Source organism: Electrona antarctica, assembly GCF_951216825.1.
Source record: "Electrona antarctica genome assembly, chromosome: 21".
NCBI classification, from domain to species: Eukaryota; Metazoa; Chordata; class Actinopteri; order Myctophiformes; family Myctophidae; genus Electrona; species Electrona antarctica.
The window spans coordinates 15,471,544-15,495,754 of NC_136802.1; the positions used below are offsets into that span (position 1 = coordinate 15,471,544).

The 24,211-nt window shown below is 43.2% G+C and overlaps 1 protein-coding gene across 2 annotated transcripts in view; it reads right to left on the bottom strand.

Annotated features, from left to right (window-relative positions):
- The window catches only part of LOC306914457 (neural cell adhesion molecule 2-like), a 454,732-nt gene that overhangs the window by 106,472 nt on the left and 324,049 nt on the right, over nt 1–24,211 (bottom strand). For both annotated transcript variants that reach the window (XM_079491483.1, XM_079491484.1), the window contains exon 2: nt 2,353–2,427. In XM_079491483.1, coding sequence (XP_079347609.1) covers nt 2,353–2,427 — 75 coding nt within the window. The remainder of the gene's footprint in view (nt 1–2,352; nt 2,428–24,211) is intronic.

Sequence of the window (24,211 nt, forward strand, 5' to 3'; positions counted from 1 at the left end):
TGCATGCGCCTCCGCCCAGTGCAGTAAGAGACGGGAAAATACATCAATGTTCCAGAGAGATTGAGAGAGAGAGAGAGAGAACCTTTTCTCCATGTCATGTCAAGGAGAATGAGTCTTAAAGCCAAAGGAAGGGCTCATGACTCACTTGCAATATTGAGGCTGATTCTGAAGATAGCCTATCTTCTAAATCTAACAATTTTCTGAAAGGGGAAAAATAATGGGAAAAAAAGACATACAGGCCTACACTAAAACATTTCAGATGACAAAAATATGACTAAAAAACAAATGAGTACTTGAGTACTGTGTGTCATGAGTAGGCCTACTATAACTGTGTGTTGTTTTAACTTTTATACTGCTGTATTGCATTGTACTGTATCATATTGTTTTATCTGACCTGTGAAGCACTTTGGTACGATGAGAGTTGTTTTTAAATGTTCTATGCAAATACATTTGATTTCATATAAATTTTACTCAAAAGACTATGGCCCTCATTTATCAATTGAGTGTAAATTCTGCCCCAAATTCAAGTGTAGTTTTCGTAGTACACCCACGTCGAGTCGGCATTTATAAAGTGATCGCAAACAGCTGATCCTTCCTAATTTCATTCCTAGCAGTAATAAATGTGACGGCTGAAATCTATCTGGCACGCCTTGTGAAATCAAGCCTCGCCCTCGTTTTTGCGACATGAACAACTGCAATACGACCTGGAAACCATGAAAAACTTGCTGCCCGCCTCACCCCCCTCTCTCATACACACACACACACACACACACACACACACACACACACACACACACACACACACACACACACACACACACACACACACACACACACACACACACACACACACACACACACACACACACACACACACACACACACACACACACACACACACACACACGCCTTTCTGTCATGTCCACGCACGCACGCACGCACCTCAAGGCTACATGACACATCGACATCGCATCGCCATGAATGGAATAGGCCTATAATAATTTTACCCATTCGTGCGCAGTGCACGGCGAAGGCGATCAGTGAGACTGCGCACTGCTGTGATAAGTCATGTGGGTGAGTGATGCCTGCATGAGAGATAGGCTACCATGTCGTCAAGGCAGTCATAATCAACGTTTATGGAGTGATTTGATCATTGATGAACGAATCATAAACATATGGATGAAGGTTTGCATGTGTGCTGGTATGTGCTGGGCTGGCGACGCACGCCGCGGCCCCGTCCTCCCGACCCCCGAAAATGATCTCGCTTTTATCTGAACTGTCAAAGCGCTTATTTAAATGGTGAATGATTAAGCCCCTTACGCCTATAGCCTGCTACAATTGCAAATAGGCAAGCTGTATGATTGTCATTGTCACTTGGAAATAAAGGCGTGCAGTCATGTGCCTTTTTGTAATAATATCACAGTGATTCTATAGGCATCTGATGTCACGTTCATGCCGCATGCGATGCGCTCCCAAATCATCTCACAAGTGCGCTCGCACAACAAGGCCAGTAAAGCACTGTTTGATTAAGCACAAACTAATACATTGTAAACATGTTATATTGTTTTTAATTGCGCGATTTTAATTACTTGTAAAGTTGGAAATCTCTCTTTTTCTTTTTTTTACATGTATATACATACAGTTTTATATTAACATTTTAGGAGTGAAAACATATGTTTAGATGCCTGTGACAGCGTGTCAGCAGTTCAGACAATGCTGCTCCGCTGTTCTACGACAGAAAAACAGGTGAGGACAAAGCGTACGACAGCTCCCGACCAGACGTGATTTTTGTCCTGGCTCAAGTTCAAATTCATGCTTTGGCGCAAATCGTAAATGCCGAAAATTGCGTACGCACGGTTGATAAATGAGGGCCTATGACTGAAACAAAATCAACACTATAGGCTACTCTTAATAAGGGTCCATTTGGAACCTCCTCAAGGAACCCTGAGGGTCCCTGCCACGGCCCACACCAACACACTTCCACTCCTGAGTGTGACCTTTACCAACCAAAGCTCTCTTCAGGGCAGAGAGAGAGAGAGACAGACAGAGAGAGAGAGATCCTATATGGATGTATAACTATCTCTGACAGAAAATCTTTTTACCCAAAGTGTTAATGTAACACAGCTCTGTTTACACCTTTATTTAATTCCTATTCATTTGTAAAACATTGTTTTATTTTGATTGTCTTGTTCCACTTCTGCTTTGGCAATAAAAACGTACGTTTTCTCATGCCAATAAAGCGCATTTGAATTGAATTGAAATTGAGAAAGAGAGAGAGAGAGAGAGAGAGAGAGAGAGAAGCTATCAAAATATACATCAAGAGAGAGAGAGAGAGAGAGCATGCTGTCTTACCAGTGCAGATGAAGAACTTCGACTCTCCGACACTCAACTCCACTTTGTTCAAAGATATGGACACCTGGAGGACAGCTGTCAGAGAGAGAGAGGGGGGGGGGGGGGGGGGGGGGGATATAAACAAATCACATTATTGCCACAGCAAACTAGTAGGCCGTGAGCCAGGACCCCAAATCTGGGGTCATCGGTACCAATGAGCTGACTAATTCTCATAGTGATTTTTGGGAAGGTATACATTCCTAGTGCTAGGACATATGTGATACAGTAGCATTGCAGTGGTGGTAGCTTTCTGTGTGTTATCACTCCGTTTATAACCACATGCCAAAACACAATTATCAAAATCCGAATGAAGCATTCTACTTCAAACTGATGGTTCTCTCTTATTATTGATCATTTATCTTTGAAGAATGGTTGGGATACAGCTCAGACTATATATTTCTCTGAAAAGTTGTTAAAATTAGCATAGAAATGTTATCTATTACAGGAGAGACAACATAGTGACTACATGAGACGTGCTACTGTTTTCATGAAAGATGTAGCACAAAGGTTCCCTAACATAAATTCTAAGGAAATGTTTTATGAAATTCAATAAACTAAATATAGTGCAAGTATACAGTGTAAGTAATGCATACTTTAAATGCTTAGTATGAGGTATAAAGTACAGCAGCCTTGTGTTCATAAAACAGAAAGATTGGGTAAGACTGACGTTATGTATGTTTCAGGACCTTTCACTGCTTCGTCTCAACCATTACTCAATGGCTCTGGTCTCAGCCACCGTGGTGGATATTTTGACATTCCGTTTCTTTTTTTTTTGGAATGTTGCCACTACTGTTGGAGCAGCCATAAACTACACAGGTTCATCTCGATGTTCTGGGCATCTTTGTAATGTTAGTGTTAGTAAAAAGCAGGTAAAAGAGTAACGTTTGAGGCAAACTAACATCAGTCACTCTACCGCTCACTGTAGTAGAAGAGATGCGCCTGGTGAGGGTTTAAACCCCGCAGCTACGTCGAGTCCGCCTACAGGAAATACGTAAGCTGCGACCATGAGACCCGTTTTTGAATTTGTCTATAGAACTAGAATTTCGCTAGCTTGCACGTGTCGCCAAGGGGGCGAAGGACATTGCGTGATTAGGCAACTAGCCCAGTATGTGTGCTGTACTGATTACTCAGGGCAATCTCACATGTTAAAGGTCAGGTCAAGGCTAAATTTGACCTATGGGAGAACAACTTGATGATCGTTCTTGATTCACTTAAAAAAATGGTCAAAAACATCACAAGAACTGGTATTTGTAATAATAGTTTAACACACTATGATAATATTGATCTTTTGCAACTATATTCAATATCTGTAAGCTTCAACTCATAAGCAGGATCATAAAATCAACCCACCACATCCTCCTGGCTCTAGCCCTCCTGACAGCATAATCTTACCCAAATCCTGGTCTACCTCATCGTCAAAAGTATATCCTCTTTATCAACATGCACTTCTCAGCTTGTAGCTTGAACATCTCATCAGGTGTCAGATCACCCTTAGTAAAATGTGGATCTACCATCCAAATTGTGTGACATCAGCCGAATTTACTTTCAAGTTGAGCTTGGTGGTCTGCCACATTCCACTTGTATATGAGCCCTCAACACGTGGTACAACAGGACAACAGATTGTTACATGTGACACCCAACTCACCCAGCAAATCAGGGTAGTTCCCTGCCAGCAAAGTGTCTTGTGCTCTGATCTTGCCTTTGCACATGGATATGAGGTTGCACAGGACTGTCCTCATTCTAATGCTCTGTACTTTATACTGTAGGTCCACCCGATACACCCCAATACACCAACAAGACAAGCACATCAGTTTATTCACTGAGGATGCGTATCACACCCTGCATCAGGGACATAATGATGCCTGCCTCATCAGTAGGCAGTATCCATCATCATCATCATTACAAGGACCACGGCAGTGCTTCTTTCCTCTATTCAACAATAGAACATCACTTTTGGTTTGGTATGGACCAGGGGTGAAAGTGGGCCGGGACGGTCCGGAGCTCCGACCCGGTAAAACATGACCGGCCGGAGCTCACCGGAGCTATTGATGTATATTTTGATAGCTTATGCATCTCAACATATGTCATAATTGTACACATAATACTTTGGCTTATAGGAGGTCACATTGAGTCCCATCTGGGATAGCCAGTCACTAAAGATGGCGCAGGGACACTTTGGGATAGTCAGCTATCTTAAATAACAGCTGTGAGTTCTTCCTGTCATATATAGTAGGCTCAGTGACTTTTACCACCCAAGGAATGCGTTCAACAGAAAGACCCCTGTGGTGACTGATTGCTGACTCTGTGGTAGCTTGTTGACTAAGCCTTGAGGGTCAACAACACACACACACACACACACACACACACACGCAGGAACAGGGTGACACCCACATGTTAAGACTGTATAAGACAGGTAGGGGATCAGTAGAAGAGTGTGAGAGAGAGACAGAGAGAGAGAGAGACAAGGGGGGCCCTGCATGAGATGCAGGCCTCAATATGATGGAACGATGATATCTGTAACCTGTCTGTAACTGATGCTGACCAATAAATGGAAATAAGGATTATGTGCCTGCCTGGATCTCCATATTCATTCTCAACGAGCAACTTAGAAAAATCTCCACAGAACCCTGAGGAAAAGACACATCATAAATGGCGCCAGACGTTGGAGGGTGGTTGGTGAGGAAAAGTCTGGGGATTTTCTACGCCACGCAAGACGGACCTGCGTATCTGTGGATTTTTTGTTGCTTTTAACGTGACTTTGGATGGAACCCAGGACTGAAGTTAGGATGATGGAATGGGTTTGTGATTCTTGTGTTGAGCGTACGTGTTAGGGCCATAGTGTACATCTGGACGCTGTGTTAGGCAGGTTATTGGTTAGGTTAGTGATTAGGTACTTGGAGTCTGCTTCTGTTAGGGTGTTGACAGGGTTTAAGAGTTAGATGGTAGTGTAGCTTATGTGGTATGATTGTGCGTACATGTGTGTGCTAGAACGTCTTTGTGAGTTGGGGTTGAATGCCGCATGCTGGAGAGGCCTTTTGCTTTGTCTTTGCGACGGTGCGGGGGAGGATTTTATGCTTTAGGCTTGGGTGTTATTATTTGGGTTGGCCTATAGTATTATTTTTTCTTTTGGGTATCTCTGAAGCATGTGGAACATGTTTCTGAGGGGGGAGTAATATAGATATTAAAATGGGGATTTAATTCAGGTTAAATTGGCTTTAATTTGGGGGTCCAAGCTAAATTTAGGAGGTAATTGAGAATACATTTCTCATTGTAAATGATCACATTTAGGATATTTCATTTATCCTTTGTAAAATTAGATAGGTTAATTTGGATGGTTAAGCATACAGGTTTTTTATTTTAGTCAAAAAATATAGCCTGCAGGGGTAATTTGATTCTGGGACAAAACAGTTGCTTAGATGTGAATGAGGGAGCGATTGAGTGCATTTGAGGCCTGTGTGCAGGAGTGCATGCAGGGGGGTCAATCTCTTCCCTCAGTCAGTGATTTGACTTGCTAGTCTAAAAAAAAAAATATAGAGGCATTTCTATATTTCTTTGTCACTGTCAGTAGTTTTCTCATTCCTTTATGTTACATTTTCCTGTGCGGATGGTGTGAGAGGGAAAGTATTACATGTTTTTACATGAGTTTGTAGACTATCTACTCATTCTTTGGGGCTAGTATGCAAATGAGTATGCGTGTCTGTGTGAGGTGAGAGGAGACTGCAGTCAGAGTACAGAGTGTATCACCCAGAATTTATGACAGTGAGTGAGATCATCTACAATTTAGTAGTTATGGCTGCCACTCCAGTGCACATTATGGAAAACAAATTCTCATCTAAGAATATTCCCAGAATTTCAGATAAATGGCATCAGATTCAAGTAAAAATAGGTCGACAGCTGAGAACGAGTCATATTGACAGTGAGGAGATGAGCAGGAAATTGTCCGTACCATTGTCTCCTGTGTCAGTACTGCCCGATGAGAAGATTTCCGCTGATTGCAGCACAGACAACCAGTGCATTGACACTGAGGGTCACAGCAACAACTCAGCACAGACTGAGGTGGACAACAGGGACGTGAGAACATCTGAGCAGTCAAAACCTGGGCTACAAGCAGACTGTATTAAAGAGGAGCTGGGATCGGTCCGGCGCCTGAAAAGGGACTTGATCAGTGAATTGACTGTGTCGACGAGGGCACACAGACATTTTCTGCGTATGATTGAGACGCAGTTGAATGGACTTTCAGTGAGGGAGAAACAGTTGATCGGTGATCTCAGTGACAAGGCTGCACACAGCCACAGTTTACATGGAGGTGATGACATCTACAGAAGGACAGCAAGCCCCAATCCGGCCATGAGCGGCAGCAACCTGTCACAGGAGGAAGTGAGGGGGGACGCTGTCATGATGCTGAACTCTCTTGGCGATAGTCTCACTGTTCTTCATGGGCAGATTTCTGAGGCGGAGAAGAGTTTTCGGGAGAATATTGAGGATTCAGCCGCTACTACGTACCTGGCGGAGCGTTTGGCTGGATTGGCTGCTCAAGAAAAAGACTTGGTTCGATTGTACAATGACCATTCTGATGCGTTGAAAGAGCTGGAGAGCAAACACTGCCGTGACAGAGCTGCTGGACGCACGGAGAAACGTGTGTTACCGAGTCACGACAGGCAGAGTGGGAGTAAGAGGAAGTACGTCAACAAAAGTGATGAGGATTTTGAACAGGACAGCAGTGATTGTGAGAGCCATTCCGGCACTCGCACACGTTCAAGCCGGAGACGTGTGAAAGACTCCAGGGGGGCCTTGAACAAATGCCCATGCAGATCAAAGAGGCCCACACCTGACATTGATGATAACTGCCCCAGGATGCTCCCGATGCTGGGGAAGGGCAGACATATGGAATACAAGCCATGGGCGTCCGTCGACATGACTGACATTGTGCGTCAACTTCCCCTTTTGCGGGATGGTGCGCACCGCTGGATATTGAAGTTTGAGGACCTTTTGACTGGGACAGAGCTAGCTATGGGAGATCTGAAGAAATTATGGGCATCTTTGATTGGCATACACGGCATGGATGAGATTCTGGCCCAGGCGGGGCTCCAACAGTACTCTGATACGGCTGGAGACGCAGACCTTTTCTTGAGTCACAGAGGAGCACTATGGCGTGCGCTGAGAGACTTGTACCCCACTGAAGTGCATCCGGATACGATTACGATATCTCCGCTGGGGGTCTCCGAACCACCACGTAAATATGTTGCCCGCGTGTGCCAGGAATGGATGGATGCCACAGGAAAGGACCCTGAGCGTAATGATCTTGAATGGTCTATGGTCCACTCAAAAATTGAACAAGGTCTTCCTGAGAAGGTCAGGGCCAATCTGCAGACAGTGGTTGGCCTGGCGAAATTGCCCCTTGCTCTGTACGCGGATCACATTGTACACTGCGTTGGACTTGCTCGCAAGGAGGCAGATGAGCAGGAACAAAGTCACACAGAAATGGTTCGACTGCTGACCAAGACCCAGTTGGAGGGCGCACAACAGCTCATACAAGCGGCTGTCGTGACAGCTGGGGTTGAGCCCCAGGCGGCTCCTGACCCACCCAGTGCACCCAGGGTTGACAAGACTCAGCCCGAACAGTTTCATCCACATAATCCCAAGCCGAGTGGATCACGTTATTACACAGGCTGTTATAGGTGTGGCGATGTGACGCACTTGCAGCGTTTTTGCACGGCTGTTTTGCAGTGGGAACCTCCACAACCACTTCTGCCATGGAGAGTACGAGAGACTCCTGGTTTCGTGGGGCCACAACAGAGGACGCAGTGGGAGAGGCAGCAGTGGGAGAACCCGACACAGCAGAGATGGCAACAATGGGGATGTCAGCCACCTGTGCGACCCTATCAGGGGGCAGTACAGCCACAGACACGTCACAGCCCGGAAAGCTGGAGGATGAGAGGTGTTTGCCATAAATGTGGGATATATGGTCATTTTTCTGGACAATGTGATCAGAAACCACAATGGGAAACTTTGAGGGAAGTCAAGTTGACCGGACCTCGTGGATGAGAAGGACAGCTAAAGGAGAAGTGCCATGCTCTTCTTTTGACAGTTGACTTGACACGCCCCTCTCTATTGAAATGTGTGTGTGAAAGGGGACACCGCCTGATTGAGTGCATGAGTGAGTGAGACGAGGGGGGTCCCTCTCCCCTCTCTGTTCGACTGTGTGAAGTGAGTGAGTTAGGTGAGTTATGTTTGAAGGGTTGGAAAATAATACTACTACACTGTGGTAGTATTTTGAATCAACTCTGTATGAGAGTGTAGGCTACAGGCAAGGGAACTTCTCATTGAAAAGGCATAGCAATAGTAGACGTGTCTACTATGATCTTCTTTATTTTGGTGGTGGATTTATGGCTTGGTACACCTGTCACAGGTGTCAGAAGAAACGTACAGTATGTTTGCCAGGCCATATGAAGCTTGAGTTTGGGGTAGACACCAGCCAGGGGTTTCAATGAGAAAGTCACACGAGCCTGAGAGTGTGGTGTGAATGAAATCACGATAATTGATTGAGAATAATGTATGTGTGAGTGAATGAATGATTGACTGTACTTCATACTAGACTTACTTCAAAAAGGTTCTAGCTAAGTCCGGTGAAATATTGCTAGTAGGAGCCATTCTAAAAGTGATAGTTAAATGAGTAAATACATACAGAGCTACGTGTGAGGAATTGCAATGACAATTTTAGCATGCTCTGACGGAATGTGCTTTAGGGGAAAGAGGGGGGAGAGAGCAATTTCCTTCTCACCCTAAAATAAATACCTTGTTTAGTTTCAGATAACAGGGAGAGGGCTTTAGGGACCTCCTGTGGACCTCCTGTCCTGTCCTGTCTTTACCTCCTACCTCTGTTTGACCCGCTGTGAGCTGTTTATTGGGGGTGCTATTTAGAGAAAAAGATGGGAAGAAAGTCTGCTTTTGGAGTCTGATGTCAACAAGTAGGTCGCAATTAAGGACTACATTTGTAAGGGTGTATTATGGTGGGAATTTTAAGTATTGGTTTTAGTCAAAAGTGTCTGTTTGTGTGTAGGCTAATGGAGGCGACGGCTGACAGCCTTACTACATAACGGTGATCACAGGAATTCGCCACCCTGTGTTCTGAGCACAAGACTTGCTGGTAGCATACTGAGGGGGATTTGACCCATATCTCCAGGAGTGGAAGTTTTAACCGGGGGATCTAGACCCACGGTTGAACCTTTCAGGGTTAAAGAAAGCAAGCCCCCCAGCTCAAAACACCTGTCCATCAATACGTTTGGTGACTGTCTTGACATCAGTGAATTTAGTTAGTTCAGTGACACTATTATGGCTCTCATTTAATAGTCTCATTGTAATCTCTCAACACCATGGTTATTACATTCCTTTGCCATGCCAGAACTAGGGAGGTTAGCAAAGAGAATGAGATTAATGCCAGAGAGGTCATCTTAGTGACCAGTAGCTTGTAGTGTCAACAATATCCTAATGAATGATTGGGGATATTTGTAGTGGGAGCCTGTATTTCTTCCTTTAATAGGTGCGGAAGGAGAGGAGTCCATCTATGGATTCCTGAAGGTGTCGAAAGTGACATCTGACTGCACCAAAAGGATCACGGAGAGACCACCAGGTCTAGATGATGTCAACGGTGACATCTGAACAGCCAACAGGAGGTCATCCCGAGGGCAGAGAGTCCAGGGGGGTGTGTCTGCGGCAGCTGTCTACACAACACTACGAGAACAGCGACAGAGGAGCTCCTAACTCAGCTTCTACCGTCGGAAATCAACAGCAGGTGACTTTCACAGACCTGTGTTCGCTAGGGAGGAGAGGTCCAAGCCAGACCGTTCCAATGTTCGTATACAGGAGCGTTCCTGCTACAGGAGCGTTTCAATGCTTTTGCTGTCATGATTGACATGACTAAGCAATAAGCTGTCTACTAAGAGCCTTGTGATGCTCAAAGTGAGTTCTACTGAGTCCTACTGCCGACTGCAGTTAAGCTCATGTGGTTCATTGGTGCTGGAGCATATGGTGACAAAACTGTCTGCTTCGAACCTACAGATCAGAGAGCTGTGCTAGCTCTGAGAATCAAGAAGGATGTTCCAAGCGTTTTTATTCTATAGGCGAAAAAAGAATTGTGGGAACCATTTCCCTAGCGCGTTGAACGTTTGAACAATTTGCGTCATGAAGAAAAAAAAATCGCGGTTCATCTGAATTGTGATTAATGTTGGAAAATGTTGTTCTAATGTTTGTGTTTTGTTGTATTCTGTGCTGGCAGGTCAAAATAGATATAACAAGGTACTGAAATAGTACTGTTTTAGGGATGTTTGTTTTTATGATTAACCATTTAGTCATGCTATGAGTGTTAACTTTTCATTTACAGGTATTTGTATGTAATCAATATAGGAATTTGATTTAGTCTAAATAGGATTTCAGTTAAATAAGGAGTTTAATTTCTGTTTTAAATATGGTTCAGTTTCGGGTCTGTCATACAAGAGGTACAACGGAACAAGCCCCATGCTGGTTCGGTTCTAATTTGGTACAATATAGATAGTTAAAATAGTTGTTTGAAAATAATAGTTGATGGTAATAATATGAGTTCATTTTAGATAACTTCCTTAAGTATCACAGTGAAGTCCAATTAAGGAATGGGAATTATATTCTAGTTAGTAATACAAATGTTGTTTGATTGTTAGTTAAAATAGGCCTACATTAGGATAATGAGTTAACGTCAGAAGATGTGAGTGAGTTGGTATTGGAACCTGTATACACATGCACTAAATTGACTCGTCTGCCTGGGGAGGCAGGGTTCACAGGGGTCGCCTCTGTGTGCTTGTTTATATGGGTGGAACAGTCCAAAGTACTGAACATTACCAAGTACTAAAACAGGATGAAGTAACCCGTAGGCTTTAGGTTATCGAGTAATATATTGCAGACAATGTTGAACTGATGGAGTCAGTATAATGTTACTATGTTAATAGTCACATATAATATTGATACAGGTTGGAACTCACCATGAGTATTACATGTTAGCTCTTAGTTTGTGTGCAACTTTCCGAGTGTCGGATGGATGGTTTCTGCAGGGCCATTCATCCATTATTCCATGAAAGTTGCTCACTAACTAAGAAGGGGGGGAGAAGGGAATATTATATTATTTCTTATTAAGTCGATATTGGAATCCACTTCCAAACAAATATTGATGTCTATACAGGTACAGGAATCAGCCTATCTAATGTTGGGGAACAAATTAAAAATAGTATAGTAATTAGCCTAGGAACAGTTCACTTGAATTTATTTTATCTGGGTGTGACAACAAACAGCTTCGGACTGATGGGGTCATTGTCTAACAGATTGATTTTGTTCATTTTGTTTTGAGTTTTGTGTCAACCTGACTGTGTTTTACCTTCTCATTATCCAGGGGGGAAGAGGGTAATTACCTACGAAGGGAGACCGTTTGGGAAGAGGGTAATTACCTACGAAGGGAGACCGTTTGGGGAATTTGAACATTTTGAGAAAAAAGAAAAAAGTGAACATTTTTTTGGAAAATTAATTTTGGTCATTTATAAAATATGAATTATGTCTGGGGAATATTTAATTCCCCAGAAGGGGGGTCTGATGTATATTTTGATAGCTTATGCATCTCAACATATGTCATAATTGTACACATAATACTTTGGCTTATAGGAGGTCACATTGAGTCCCATCTGGGATAGCCAGTCACTAAAGATGGCGCAGGGACACTTTGGGATAGTCAGCTATCTTAAATAACAGCTGTGAGTTCTTCCTGTCATATATAGTAGGCTCAGTGACTTTTACCACCCAAGGAATGCGTTCAACAGAAAGACCCCTGTGGTGACTGATTGCTGACTCTGTGGTAGCTTGTTGACTAAGCCTTGAGGGTCAACAACACACACACACACACACACACACACACACGCAGGAACAGGGTGACACCCACATGTTAAGACTGTATAAGACAGGTAGGGGATCAGTAGAAGAGTGTGAGAGAGAGACAGAGAGAGAGAGAGACAAGGGGGGCCCTGCATGAGATGCAGGCCTCAATATGATGGAACGATGATATCTGTAACCTGTCTGTAACTGATGCTGACCAATAAATGGAAATAAGGATTATGTGCCTGCCTGGATCTCCATATTCATTCTCAACGAGCAACTTAGAAAAATCTCCACAGAACCCTGAGGAAAAGACACATCACTATCAAAATACTATATTAAATAACCTGCCAAAACGCATGTCCAAGAGGAAAACAATCAAAACATAATCTACTAACGTCAGAATCGGGGTTTCTTAATAAAAAGTGCTTCTGAATTGTAACAGTGTGTTTGTGTCAGCCAGCGTAATGATCCGTTGTTATTTTATTAATCCTCCACCGCACGCCACGGACTGGAGGAGAAGAGTTTGGTTTCTCCCTTTGTTTCGCTCGCAGCAGCGCCGTGCTGTAGTGCCGTGCAGACAGTACCAGTTCACTTTGCAGGTTGGAAATCCGGAGCGGATACGGAAACGGACGTTTGTCTGCCTAAGGTATACGTGCAAATGACCGGATATAGAAGGCGGGCTCTCTACTACGACGAATCCACCAACGTTCAAACCATGTTTCTGGTTGGCACAACGCAATACTTAGTTCTGATTGGTTCATAAAAAACAAAAACAAAAAAACAGGAAACTAATAATGAAATGCCGGCGGCAACTGTTTTGAGAAGTAAACTAAAAAGTCAGTAGAAGAATGCGCTAAAAATATATATATGCAAAATGGCAATGCAACCAACATTAGCTCAGCTCTTTAAGAGAAAGGAAAGAGTTGAAGAAGATAATGTCATTAAAGACAAAGTTAGAAAAACAACCAAGACCATACAGTTGCATGACACAGAGAGTGAGACAGGTGGGGAGGAGGAGGCAGAAGTGGCAGCAGTATACTCTATGAGCAGGACCAGCACCAAGCACAGGTAATAATAATAATAATAATAATAATAATAATAATAATAATAATAATAATAATAATAATAATAATAATAATAATAATAATATGAAATTCCTGATATTATATCAGGAATTTTATAGCACAGTATAACTGCAGTTTTCTATGCATTTCAGGGGTACTGTGGGGTTTGAACCCCAAATGTTATTGGCACAGTATAAAAAAAGCAGTTTTCTATGCATTTTAGGGGTACTGTGGGGTTTGAACCCCCAAAAAATTTTATTGGCACAAATTTTTGGGGGTTCAAACTTTGAACCCCACTTTGAATTTTTTTTTGGCCGCGCCGCTTTGCGGCGCGTCCGGGTCTCATCGCAGAATGAAATTTCTGGGAGCTCCTGTAAGAAATGAAAGCCACTTTCACCCCTGGTATGGACACCATCTTGGATTTGGCCATACATAATTACCTACCGCGACATACCAAAGCCTACACGGGTTGTGCAGTCGACGCGCTGTGATTGGCCAGTCGCTGTGATTGACAGCCTAACCCTAACCTTAACCTCAGTAAAACTATACCTAAACCAGAAACTTAACCTCAAGAAAACTATACCTAACCCTAACCCTAACCTTAACCTCAGTAAACGTTATAGACACAACCCGTGTAGGAATTAGTATGTAGCATAATTACCTGATGGTAAATTCACTTTCACTGATTCAGCCACATTCCTTTAGCCCTAAAACCACAAATAATGATTAATTAGTATTAGTTTTATATAGCCATTTTAAGCTCCTGGCAGCCATGGCTATTCCGGAAAGAATATATACAGTATGTTCCTAGATTTTCAGTATATTCTTAAGCATGCCTAGAGGTACCAGAACTAATTGGAAAAATTGGGGAGGGGTGTATTACTATGTTCTTCATATTTATATTGACCCATGTAATTTTCGCCTAGTATTATAAAATGAAATGCATGATAGCACTCATAAGGCTACCACTGGTGCAATGTTATCACATGTTTTCTAACTCTAGACATGTATACCTTCACAAAAATCACTATGAGCATTATAGTCGGCCCGATGGTACCGACCAACCCCCCTGGCTCACGGTCTATAGCTTGAATATCAGTAGTACTATGATGAGTGACACGGATGGATGATATTAGTTTGTCATTGAACAGTGTACAACGGAAATTACCACAACAAAGCATATATTCTAAATCTCATCAAAGGGTGGTCCGTGCAGGCTCAAATGCACAATAAATAAACCACTGGTGTAAACACTGGTGTGACAGAAGAAAGACGTGCGCACACGCACACACACACACACACACACACACACACACACACACACACACACACACACACACACACAATCTTTTTTTCTTTCTTTTTTAAAGTTGAAATTTCATGTTGTAGGACCTATAATAAATAAATTGACAATTTTGTCAAGAAATTTGAACTAGCCTAAAATGATAAGGAGAGACTATAGTGGAGAAAAGATGCAGTAGAGAACTAAAAGATAAGTCGTTTGATGTTTGATTGCACTCGGGTGTTGCAGATCTACAAGCTTACAACGCGTCGCAAGCTCTATTTTAACGACGCCATCAAGGCCCGCCAAAATATATATATTTTTTGTCGACAAAATAAACTGTGCATTTAGTAGACTAAAATCTTCTGATATTTAGTCGACTAAAACTAGACTAAAACTAAGACTTTTTCAGATCATTAAAATAAAATATGACTAAAACTAAATTGAATTTCCAGACTCGAGGAACATTAATTCAAGGGAATTGAATGTGTTGTGCGCAGTCACAGTGACTCCTTTTGAGTCCAAGTGGACATGTTCTTTTTTTTTTGTGTCAAATGTCACAACATTTCCTCAAGGGAACAGGATGTCCTTAGACATCTTGTTCACAGTTTGGGGCGAATGGCGTGCGTGTGTGCGCGCGTGCGTGCGTGCTGCCTGTATCTCAGACATACAGATATGCCAAAAATGAGGTCTAGCCATGACCTTTTCAATATTTTATGGGTCATGTTATTCAACAGTGTCACACAAAGATGGCGAAATATAATAGCAGATCTACCAGCTGTGTCACACATTGTGAGCTGGTAGATTTGCTTTTTGCGCAATAAAAAAGTGGGGGAAAAGAAAGAAAAATAAGACAATTACAGTGCAGTTTAGGGTAATAAAAATGTCATTTTTTTAATGTCATTGACAACAGTGCGATACAGCGACTGCAGTACCGCCCCTGCTGTTCCGATTCTCTGGCTGAACTCCTTCTCTTTCCTCCCCTCACTCGTGAACAAGACCCTGATATAGGCCTACTATAGTCTCATTCCCTACGTGGACTGCACAATATTCATTTCGGTTTCCAAAGCCCATTCATTTTTCCCATAGAGATTTAAAAATCACACCTGTGTGAAGTCAAAGTCAAAGTCATACAATTTTTGTCACATGTTACCGCAGTGAAATTTGTTCTCCGCATTTGACCCATCTCTTGGAGCGGTGAGCCGCAGCGTGCGCCGCGCTCGGGAATCATTTGATTAGTAGATTTGACCCCCAATCCAACCCTTTTATGCTGAGTGTCAAGCAGGGAGGCATTGGGTCCCATTTTTACAGTCTTTGGTATGACCCGGCCGGGGATCGAACCCCCGACCTCCCAGTTTCAGGGCGGACACTCTAACCACAAGGCCACTGAGCTGGTTTATTGAAGTGAGCGGTGCAACTGTACCATGCATCTCCTGTAGCCGCCCCGCGTCCGAAACGGTCGAGAAATGACAGAGTTACCGTGTTGCAGCTTTCCGTCCTCGGACATACTGTACACATGCAGGGACATACATACATACTGTACATTGCTACGTAATGGAACGGTTAGGCACCGCTCAAAAATATATCAATTATTCTGAGCAAAACAAAGGGTATTTATTCAATATAGTATATCATATAATTCAATATTAAAACAAGACTTTTCAAAATGAATGACCTATTTATGAGTGGAACCACAAAATGGCCTACAGACCAACCGCAATGCCCTACAGACCAACATAGTCATGTTTTGAAATTGATTCTTTGACACACAGGGAGCCATGGAATAATATCTAAGCACTGGATATGCACCAGTTTCTTAATTGCCATTAGTATAAGATAAACAAAATGGCCAATATTTCTCGAGCAACCGCAATCCTCCCAGGAAACCAATTAAGCGTTGGGATCATTTGCCTTTGTTGACAGATACAGTATTAGTGTTTATCTTTTCCTACCCTCTAAACAAATCTATTTTAGAAAGCTAGAGGACCGCATGTGTGCATTTAGTGCTAGTCCCTAGTGGGACCAGTGGGAAGATATCAACATGGCCTCTTTTCAGCTGTCAAATGTTATAAAATGCTCTGGAAGTAGTAAACATACAGTACAGTATAGGTCTAGACTAGTGTGAGATGACGTTCTTATGCGCGTATTATGGACTAACTGTTTAATCTCTGCGTCTCGACACACCACTTGTGGTTCGACTCTATCGTGTTGCGAGCGAGAACTGTCAGTACGAATACATCCATCACTCTAGCATGTGTCTTAGGCTCTTACGCCCTGGCTAATTTATACCTCAACAAAACAGCAAGAAAAAACAAAAGTAAAGGACGAAAATAGATTGGCGATTTTCTCCCAAAGGGCTTGTAGATCTGATGATTTTGCTTTTGACAAGACCATCTCCTCGACAGAGCAATTCTCAGTTTTCTTCAATCAAAATGGATTATTTTATTAAAATGTATCCACCCGTATTGAGCCGAATATATTTTTTAAAGATTGTGAAGATTGGCATACATCCTTGAATATGTCTATATATTTATAGGAAGGAAGGAAGGAAAATCAAATTAGCATTTTAAGTCTAATGAATCAGAATCAGATTCACCTTTATTGTCACATCAACTACTAGTGTAAAAGAGGGCACATATTTTCCTTTATTTTGCCAATGGGCGCCCAGATTGCAGCTACTGTGAAGAATCAGATGAAATGTGTTTTTGTGCGAGCTTCGTTGCTATTCTTGTCACCAGGAAGAGACGGAAGAAAAACAGAGGGTTGGGAGACGGTGTATAATGTGTGAAGTTCCACCGAGCAGATCTATAATGTTGGCAGACACGAACAACTGGTAGACAGAACAGAAGTGTGATTTGGTTGCACTTGGTTGAACCTTGGATGATGGGCTGTGTGCCGGTCGGGGCTCTCATCCAGTCGCACTTGTCCAGCCCCGGTTCATTCATTCTCAGGGCCCTTCCACTTGAGAAGTTATTTTCTTTTGTACCGTCTTTTTCCTTATATATGGGACAAAGGTTCAAAAACTGGGTTGAGTTGAACTCGAGTCCTTTTTACCACCATGGAGTTCTGTCGACTTCATTTTCTTCCTGCGCTCATAGAAACCATCCCTCTCTTCCCCTGTGGCTTGCCTCCATTCAGACTTGTTGATGAGAATCCTCTTAACCCATTTTGTCCTGAGATCAGATTCTAAAAATGTCTTCTACATCCTGACAGTTTTCTGAAAAAGCTATGTTTCTATGTCAGTCGTTCTTCGATTTTTCAAAAATAGCAGACCTACAAGCTCGTAGCGCGCCACTCGGTGGCGCGCTATGAGCTTGTAGATCTGCTATTTTCCAATAGCTAAAGTATAGCATAAAACACCAAAGGGGTTCCCGCCCAGAATGGGCTAATACAGTCTGTCTACGAGCGGAAAGTACGGCAGTATTGAACCCAGAGTAGAGACCTGCAATATGGTCTCTGTCAGGTGGAAACCTCATATGTACAAAACTGGTACTCGCCTACGCTTTGCGTCGTGATTTGAGCTTGTCGATTTGCTGCTTCTGATGCTTTCGTGTGACGCTGTAGTGCGATTGCGTAGGGTATTAATTTACGGAAAAACACAAAGCATTTAGATAGGCTATAAGAGGATTCTGTCCAACAGTGACAATTATTATGTCAATATCTGCAGCTGCCATGCACTGCCAGCACTCATATACGGCCTTGTTCACTTCACAATTCCCAGACAAAAGCTGTTATTGTGTCTGAAACCATCAGTGTGGGACAAAACGTCTCATGATGGAGTGCTCTCAAACAGCCCCGAAAAATAAAAGTGACAAAAATTAATTAATCAGCGGGAGAAAGCTTTATATGAATTAATTATTGAAGGTTATAGCTCGGAAATGTGTTGTGACAAGAGTGTGAATGTTGTGCCGTTGTTTCCAAGAGCAGGGGGACGTTGTGCTGAAAATTAAGAGAGCATTAACAAAAACTACACCACGTCATGTTTTTTTTCTTGTTTTTTTGTATAGGCCAAAGCCTGCTGGGCTAACATTTCTATCATAACAGCACATTATTCCGTATCAGATCATCTCAATATATTTTGTGGGAGTGCCTGCATTAATTCAACCCTCAGGGGTCTTCAACAATGGGTCCGACACCCCTATAAGGGTCTCGTTATAAGGCAGGGGGCGCCAAATATTTGTGTGATAGGAGAATGAGACTTGCAAGACACTGCCAAAGACACCAGGAGCTGCCAGCCAGCAAACTGGTGCTGTGGGAACCAACACATGGGCACCGGTCACGAGGACGTCCCATACTAACCCCATAATTCATGTGGATGAAAGACGCAGTAGCACAAAGCACCAATGAGCTGGCCGGATGTATGGCGAACCGGGATGACTGGAAGTGACGATGGAAGGCTCGTCTGAGGACCACCTAGAGATATAGGATAATCCAATGCCCCAATGACCTGCTTTGTCCGTTTGTGTGAACACAAACATTGGCTGATGATTGGCTGATCACCCCATAGCGATTTTGATTGGCCAGAATGACATTTGTGATGATTTGATTGGCTGAGCACGGAATGTGATGTATGATGATAAGACACTTCACACAAGTGCAATTCTTTTTTTTACCAGCTGCTATGCAATAGCAAGCCGAGTCTAATCGATCATGTGCAAGATAGTCCAGTAGTCCTCAGAGTAATCTAGTAAGAGAGTAATGACACTCCCGTTGACTCGCATTGTAACAATGGAACGCGGAAGTGCTCATTCTATCTCAATGGAATAGTTCCAGCCATAGGAGAAATGTTTGGAACTATCGCCCATAGGTACCCGCTTTGCGGCGAGATCACAGCGTGTCACCACTCTCTTACTAGATTACTCTGGTAGTCCTCTAGTACTGTAGTCCAGCAAATATGTCCGGGCGGAAACAAACAACTCAGAACACAATAGTTCCGCCTTAGAGGATTTTGGTTCCTACCTAAACTACTGCACTGAAACTGACACAGATATATAGCGAACCCCCGCAAATAATAATAATGCAGCTGGTAATTAATTGATTTATTTGGGCTTGTTTTACATTAACCACTAACTACCCTAGCACTTGTTTTCGGCTATTTTCGGCAAAGAGGTTTAGAGGGGTGTAGAGGGGGGAAAAGAGCAGACAAAGTGCAGAGTGAAAGGTCAAGTTTACTAAGTATTGACGGTTTGAGTGGTTAAATGTCTGGAAATACACAACCTCCACTGTGCCTCATGATGCAGTGGAGGTTCTATAGCCGATGAAGTGTGTCCAATGGTCCTGACGTGTGTGTGTGTGTGTGTGTGTGTGTGTGTGTGTGTGTGTGTGTGTGTGTGTGTGTGTGTGTGTGTGTGTGTGTGTGTGTGTGTGTGTGTGTGTGTGTGTGTGTGTGCGTGCGTGTGCGCTATCAGTACACAGGTGCATGCAGCAGCTAGCCTCTCAGAAACAACCCACAGCTAGCTCTTATCTCCTCTCCGTCATGCTGCACTTTACTCCTGCCAAGTTTACTGCCTACACATCTTTAAGCCTCTTACAAACCGAATACCTTGAGTTGCTTCTGTGGAGGAGATGGTCTTGTCTCTGACTGTGCGTGTATTTGCGTGCGTGTGTTTTTTAAAGAGTTCTCCCGGTACAAATGGCTCTGAGAGATTCTAGGCTAAAATGGTGCAGAAGAAGTTCTGAGAAGCGGGCCGGCAGATATAGGAGATGTTGAACAGGTCCATTTATTTTCAGAGAGAGAAACATCAGCCAGCTCTCACAGCCTGACGGCTCGGGAGTGACACACACTCTGACTTATCGCAAAGCGCAACCAGCCAAGATTTAACAATAATTTTACAATAATGCAGGAGTGCCTTTACTCTAGTACTGCAGTTGAATACTTAGTCCACCACTGCTTATCCGCACGCACGCACGCACACACGCACACACGCACACACGCACACACGCACACACGCACACACACACACACACACACACACACACACACACACCACTGCTCAGAATAATAGTCTCACTGTGTAGCATAACATATTTGACATTATATAAGGTTATGTCTCCAGCCATCGTGGAAATGACCGCTCATCAAGACACCTTTAATTAGCTTCTCTGTACTCGGAGAAAAAGGCCAGCCGCTTTTTTTCCCCTCCCTTTATTACCCTCATCATTTGACTGGGACCTTTTCACGTTGATGGATGGCTTTATTACCTGGAGAAAGTACCATAACTCTTAGACAATACACGGCACAAGGGGGTCATTAACAATGGCAGCTCTGTTGCCCTTATATGACAGGCGTTTTGAAAATGTACCTTCCGCGACTGTATGTGTGAGAGTTGTTGAAAATGTACCTTCCGCGACTGTATGTGTGGGAGTTGTTGAAAATGTACCTTCCCCCGACTGTATGTGTGGGAGTTGTTGAAAATGTAAGTATATGTAGCCTAGGGGAACCATACTGTACGACAATATGCAGTGGTGTAAAGTAACTAAGTACAAGCTTACGATGCGGCGCATTGTGAGCTTGTAGATGTGCTATTTTCAAAATATTTGTATAGCCTACATTTGAAAACTTGAAATGGCACATTCTGCATAGTGAGTACTTTCTACTTTTGGTACTTTAAGTACATTTTGATGCCAATACTTTTGTACATTCACTCAAGTACATTTTGAATTGTGGAAGAAAAACTTTTGAGTACTTTTTCCACCACTGGTTTTAACAAAAATGAGCAATTGAGACAGTCTAAGTCCATACTAATTATCCATAATGTATACATTATGGATAAAGGGTCAGGACAGATGATGGACTTTTAGATGGTTCTTTGTCTGAACTGTTGGAGATGACACTTTTATTGACCGACCCACTCAGGCGTTGGAATGGAAAATAAGACCTATTTGTGTGGGGATTGGATTACTTTGCCAGAAAAAGTAGTTTTAAGTGACCTTCACGGAATGTATTGAGTAAAGACTCGGGGGCAGCTGAAGGTCGAGACTTCGCTTTAGTTCAATCAGATAATCTATCAACAGACAGTGTCCTTGCCCTAGATAGACAGTGAATGCTGCATGTGTGCAAAATATAGCACAAGATGATTACATGCGTTTCTGATTGGTTGTCTATACCTATGAAATGTATTTAGTGACATGTCAGCCTATTCTGAATCATGCCTGAGGAAGGTCGAAAGACCGAAATGTTAATGTTAATAAAAAATCACACCCGTGTGAACTGAGTGGTGTAAGGTATTATATAGCCTGATCAGCTGTGGTCTGACGTAATGTCTGACGTAATGAAATCACACCCGGGTGAACTGGGTGACGATAGCAACCATGCTCATTTTTTGGTACGAACAGACACGTAAACTAACAAAGCTGAAATCACACCGGGTGAACTGGGTGACCAATAGCAACCATGCTCATTTTTGAGTGGTGTAAACCACTCCTACAACTGGCTTTGTTTGTCTGTCTGTGCAAAAAAAATGAGCATGGTTGATGCTGATTGATTGATGCTGATTTCATTACGTCAGACATTACGTCAGAACACAGCTGATCAGGCTATATAATACCTTACACCACTCAGTTCACACGGGTGTGATTTTTTTTTAAATTAATTAGAAATGAATGGTTCGGATGTTCGCTCGAAAATTCCTGCCGAAGTTCGAGTCCTAAAAAAAGGGCTAGGGTACAGGCCTTACTGGAGTACCTAACTGACTGAAACTCTGCGGTATGGTTTTTCTCCGTGTGAATACGGAGGTGAGTCCTTAGATAAGCTAACAAACTGAAACCCTTGTCACATTGTTTACAGTGGTATGGTTTTTCTCCAGTATGCTTACGCAGGTGTGTCTTTAGATTACTTAACTGACTGAAACTCTTGTCACACTGTTTGCAGTGGTATGGCTTTTCTCCAGTGTGGATATGCAGGTGAGACTGCAGATAACTTAAGCAAATGAAACTCTTGTCACACTGTTTGCGGTGGTATGGTTTTTCTCCACTGTGAATATGGAGGTGAATCCTTAGATAAGCTAACAAACTGAAACCCTTGTCACATTGTTTACAGTGGTATGGTTTAACTCCAGTGTGAATACGCTGGTGGCTCTTCAGACTATCTAAAGTTCTAAACGACTGAAACTCTTGTCACACTGTTTGCAGTGGTATGGTTTTTCTCCAGTATGCTTACGCAGGTGTTTCTTTAGACTACCTAAATCGTTGAAACTCTTGTCACACTGTTTGCAGCGGTATGGTTTTTCTCCAGTGTGGATACGCAGGTGGTTCTTTAGACTATCTATACGACTGAAACTCTTGTCACACTGTTTTCAGTGGTATGGTTTTTCTCCAGTGTGGATATGCAGGTGAGACTGCAGATGATCTAACCGACTGAAACTCTTGTCACACTGTTTGCAGTGGTATAGTTTTTCTCCAGTGTGGATATGCAGGTGAGACTGAAGATGACCTGACTGACTGAAACTCTTGTCACACTGTTTGCAGTGGTATGGTTTTTCTCCAGTGTGGATACGCAGGTGAGACTGCAGATGATCTAACCGACTGAAACTCTTGTCACACTGTTTGCAGCGGTATGGTTTTTCTCCAGTGTGGATACGGAGGTGACTCTTTAGAGCACCTAACTCTGTGAAACTCTTGTCACACTGTTTGCAGCGGTATGGTTTTTCTCCAGTGTGGATACGGAGGTGACTCTTTAGAGCACCTAACTCTGTGAAACTCTTGTCACACTGTTTGCAGCTGTATGGTTTTTCTCCAGTGTGGATACGCAGGTGAGACTGCAGATGACCTAAATGACTGAAACTCTTGTCACACTGTTTGCAGCGGTATGGTTTTTCTCCAGTGTGGATACGCAGGTGAGACTGCAGATGACCTAACTGACTGAAACTCTTGTCACACTGTTTGCAGCTGTATGGTTTTTCTCCAGTGTGGATACGCAGGTGAGACTGCAGATGACCTAACTGACTGAAACTCTTGTCACACTGTTTGCAGATGTGGATTTTCTTTCCTATGTAACTAATCCGACCTGTCTTTATGTCTCCCGCCTGAGCTACATTCTTGGTAAACTGTTGACGACTGTCATGTTTCGGTCCATCCGTGTCTCCTTGTCTCTGGCTGGCTACGGGGCTGTTGATTGGCTGACAGGCTGCCGAGGGCATCTGTTCGTTGCTCAGCGTTTGGCAGTAGAGGTCCTTGTGGCTCCTCTTCATGTGTTGACGGAGGAAGGTGGAGGCACAGGCATATGGACTGTCAGAACAGGAGACCTGAGTCTGGACATGTTGGGACTCGCTCCTCCGTTCCATCATCAAGTCTGATGCTATACAATAAATGGACTGTGATGGGAGGAGAGTTTTCTGAGGGGGGGGTAGAGGGACCGGATGGGAACCGCAGAGTTCCTGGTTCGAACCCGGGCTCCCCCAGAGTTGGTGTCAAAGTGTCCTTGAGACTCTGAACCCCTAATTGCTCCCGATGTGCAGGTTGGTGCCTTGCATGGTTTCCTCTGGCATCGGTGTGTGTGTGAATGGACACTTAAATTACTCTATCCCTCTTCTATGTCTGTCCTTCTCTGTCTCTATTGTGTCTCTACTAGGCAAATCTTTAAGTA